This window comes from Phalaenopsis equestris, unplaced genomic scaffold, assembly GCF_001263595.1.
Source record: "Phalaenopsis equestris unplaced genomic scaffold, ASM126359v1 Scaffold197835, whole genome shotgun sequence".
Taxonomy (NCBI): Eukaryota; Viridiplantae; Streptophyta; class Magnoliopsida; order Asparagales; family Orchidaceae; genus Phalaenopsis; species Phalaenopsis equestris.
The window spans coordinates 1-3775 of NW_018217784.1; the positions used below are offsets into that span (position 1 = coordinate 1).

Here is a 3775-nt window from a genome sequence, read left to right on the forward strand (position 1 = left end):
TAAAATAAACAAAAACGGCCTCACCGGCCGGTCCCCTCACCTCCCATCCACCCTCTGCTCCAATTCAAATCAATTGGGCGGGTAGGTCAGAGCTGGTAGAAGTTCAAAACCAGTTGCTCTCCGTCCAATCAATCTTCCGCACCAATAACATACATTCTATTCAATTCACAGCAGTATTTAGTACAAACCCTATATTCACATTGCCGATATTTGAAACGGAAATTCAAACATTCAATTCATTATGTACATACAATCCTATCATCTAACTTTAATTGACATAAAAACTCATCAAATCCTTCTGATTAAATAGATATCAGCTCTAATGACCACATTATCCCTTTCCTTTGTTTTTCTTTGATCTATGCAACTATGAATCTCTTCATCTAAACAACGAATAACTTTTCTTTGCTTCACTTTCTTCTTGTATTGATAGACTAATGCTGAGTGTTGCCTAAGAACATGATCTGATGAGACCCAAATTGTAAAGATTCTTCCTTACCAAGCTGCCAAGGTATAGAAGCCCGGCAACAGCGATTGATGAGTCTTCTTGTGCTGAATTGGGTTGAATCGGCTTAGTCTGATCTGATTGGTAGCCATCATAGACCTTCAACCTTCCCGCGCCGACCCGCTCGATGATGGCGTCGATTGTTTTTTGGTCTGTTGGGTGGCCGGCAGCGTCGGTTACATAGAATATGTTTAATGCCATATCCCCTTTTGTAGACACCTCAGCTCTTGTGACTGAAAGCCCGTTCTCCCTGAATGCTCTTGTTGCCTCTGCGAGCAGCCCGGATTGATGATCTGCTGCACATAACTCCAATCCCAAACCCTAAGCGAAACAAAAAGTAAATGAAAAAAGAGAAGCAAATTACTCTAATTAGTTCTAGTTCAAGTCAAATACTTAAATAAAAGAGAATTTTATTTTTGTTTAGTGTATGACTATAATGCACTCTCACTCTTTCAGGTGCATCTCAACAAATTAGACCAAGTTCCTAATGGAATCTATGAGTAGGTATTGAGATGAGACCTCGGATGCTCTGCGATCGATGGCAGCTTGAAGGCATTGTATGACTCTTTGCCTTTCTGCTTCCGAACTGATTGGGGTCCCGTCGGAGTGACGAATGCAGAATTCCTGAATTCGGCAAAGGATGAGATCGATGAATTCAGAAAAGGGGAATATGAGTTGGAAGATGGGGAGGAGGCAATTACTTGGTAAGCGCGATCGTTGGTGGTGTCGATGGTGCCGTGGAAGACTACATACTCCATGTCGGTAAGGGTGCAGATGACGTCAAAGAGAAGCTTTGGGCGGTCGCGGCACTGAACGTTAACGATGGAGTAGCCCCGCTCAGTCCAGTTCTGGACGGAAACGGAGGGCTTGGTGGCACCGGAGTTGCCGCGTTCGTAGTCGCGGTCGGCGAACATCATTTGGTGGAGACGGCGGTCGGCATAAGTTCCGCCGGCAGAAGCAGTGATGGCTGAGGACGAGACGGCGGTGGTGGCCCCGCGTACGACGTTGCGTAAAAGGGCTTCAATACGACGGATCTTCTCCGAATCTTCGATTCGCAGCCCGGTGTCCTCCTCCTTCACGAATATGAGAGCGGCGATCCGGCCATTATGCGTCCAAAGCTTGGCCTCAGCGACGCTACAATGGAGATCGGAAAGCACGGCAAAGACTTCAGAAAGCAGACCAGGGCGGTCGGCTCCGGTGAGTTCTAGGGTTGTGAGAGTATCAAGGCCTCCGGAGACCACGACCGACTCATCCCCAGTGCCGAGAGACCGCTCTATGAACGAAATCACACTCTCATCGGTGAGTTTCTGGCCATACCGATCCGTGACGTGAAAGACATCCATGAACCACCGGCCATCGGAGGAGATGTAAGCCTTTTTGATCAAGAGGTCAAGATCGGTTAGCACCTGAACCGCCTCGAGAAGAATCCCATCCTTCCTGGCGCTATCGACCTGGATTCATAACAATGAAGCATTATAGATCGAACTCCAGATTAATTTGGGGGAAAAGAAGCGTAAGCGGAGAGGTTACCTTGACCAAAGTTGCGGTAGCGCAGACTGCATTGTCGATCACAACCCTGAGGAAAAATTCAAAAAAGAGGTAAACAAAGATGACCCCAGAAGCCTCGAGAGAAGAATTCCAGATCTGGAATAGCCGAAAAAAATTTCGGAGAAGATAGAATCAGAAGAAAACAGCGCGTGGAAAAATTTCCAATCCGCGCGAAAATTTCAAACCAAAACTCGAGAAACTTCTCCGCTGCAGACCAAATAAAAAAATAAAAAAAAACACAGCAGATTAATTCTAAAAAAAATTAAAAAAAAAAACTCCGAAACAACCCTGAACTCTAGAATTCAAAATGAGAGATTGAAATCGGGAACGCAAAATCGTGCGAAGCAACGTGGGAGGGAAACCCTTACCTTGGTGTGTTCATCCGGATTACAAGCTTCTGGTACTCATCAAGCGAAGCTGACCTCATCTCTTCTCACAGACACAAATAACAAAACCTTCTCTCGCCAAATCAGAACTCGAAGCCGCTTTTTCTTCTCTGGTTTCTGTTTCTCACCTTCTCAGAGGAGAGAAGAGATGAGGTTACAGTCGCGCATTGGTGGTATTTAAAGAGAACCCGAACGGGTTAACAGAAATTGGAGGGCCACATGGGTTGGAATTTGCACCGAACTGTTCACGGGTCGGCCCACCTGCCAACCCGATAGGCAACCCGACCGGAAATGGGTGGGCACTTTAGCTTAACATTAATTATTTACTATATTTAATTTGTGCCTAATCAACATAATTCCCCATATCTCGATGCCTCTGTCCATCTGATAAAAAAATTAATATTTGTTATTTTTTCATAATTTCATCGTAAATATCTTTATAAATCTATTATTTATTTATTATTATATGTTTTACAAATTTTAGATTTTATCTATTTGGAAGATTGTTATATTATTTATATATACTTAATTCAACCGCTTACTTTCATCTATCATGCATATGATTCATGAATTATATCTCTAGCCCTATACTAACATATGATATTCATTAGCTTTGTCATTTGTCATTATATCTCTAGTCCAATATTATTGCTAACAATAATATTGTTTTTTTTTTTTTGTTTTTTTCAAAATCACCATTAAAATTGATGTACAACACCTATATTAAAGATGATATGTGTGATTTATGCTAACATCGATGTTCGTTAGCTTTGTTATTTGACATCAATAATAACAACAAAAATAATCATCTTTTAAAATAAGATGTACTATCAATACAAGTATTGATGATTGTCATCACTAGTAAGAATGATATATGTTGTGGACATTGACATCAATGTATGTTATTACCGATAAACTCAATGATCATTGCTGATAATATTAATGTTCGTCATTGTCAATTAGTAGATATAAACCATCAACAACAATGTTGATGCATGTCATTGTCAACATATTGATGCATATTGTTTATTATCACTCAAAAAATATAATACTCATTAGAAGTTAATCCTAACACTAGTCATTATTAGTAAGACTAATGCATATTATTAATATTAAGATTAATGCATACTAACACCAATAATGTTGATGTCTAAAACTAATGTCAATTTTGATGCCCACTATTATTAATAAATCCATATTTTTTATCAATATCAATGTCAAACACCTAACAAAAACAACAAAGTCGATAACTGACAGTGAACCTAATTCTGATGTCTGACAGTAACATTAACGTTTGCATATATTATTTACACCAACGCTTTATATTCATTTTTTT

General features: G+C 40.4%; 1 protein-coding gene across 1 annotated transcript; it reads right to left on the reverse strand.

Moving 5' to 3' along the window:
• Nucleotides 1-28: 28 nt before the first annotated feature.
• LOC110035477 (ACT domain-containing protein ACR8-like) lies at nt 29-2571 on the reverse strand. Its single transcript, XM_020739708.1, has 5 exons — nt 2422-2571; nt 2036-2081; nt 1207-1956; nt 1025-1129; nt 29-826 (listed from the first exon to the last, which is right to left on the reverse strand). Exons 1-5 carry the CDS (start codon nt 2478-2480, stop codon nt 452-454), a joined length of 1335 nt encoding a protein of 444 aa, XP_020595367.1. The 5' UTR covers nt 2481-2571; the 3' UTR covers nt 29-451.
• Between the last annotated feature and the right edge of the window lie 1204 nt (nt 2572-3775).

Bases quoted from the DNA above. Each gene is read 5' to 3' on its own strand.
- LOC110035477 (XM_020739708.1), bottom strand. From the start codon at position 2,480: ATGAGGTCAGCTTCGCTTGATGAGTACCAGAAGCTTGTAATCCGGATG. The intron at 1,130-1,206 runs GTAATTGCCTCC...TGCCGAATTCAG, and splicing joins CCAACGATCGCGCTTACCAA to GAATTCTGCATTCGTCACTC. The intron at 827-1,024 runs GTCTCATCTCAA...TGTTTCGCTTAG, and splicing joins TCGATCGCAGAGCATCCGAG to GGTTTGGGATTGGAGTTATG.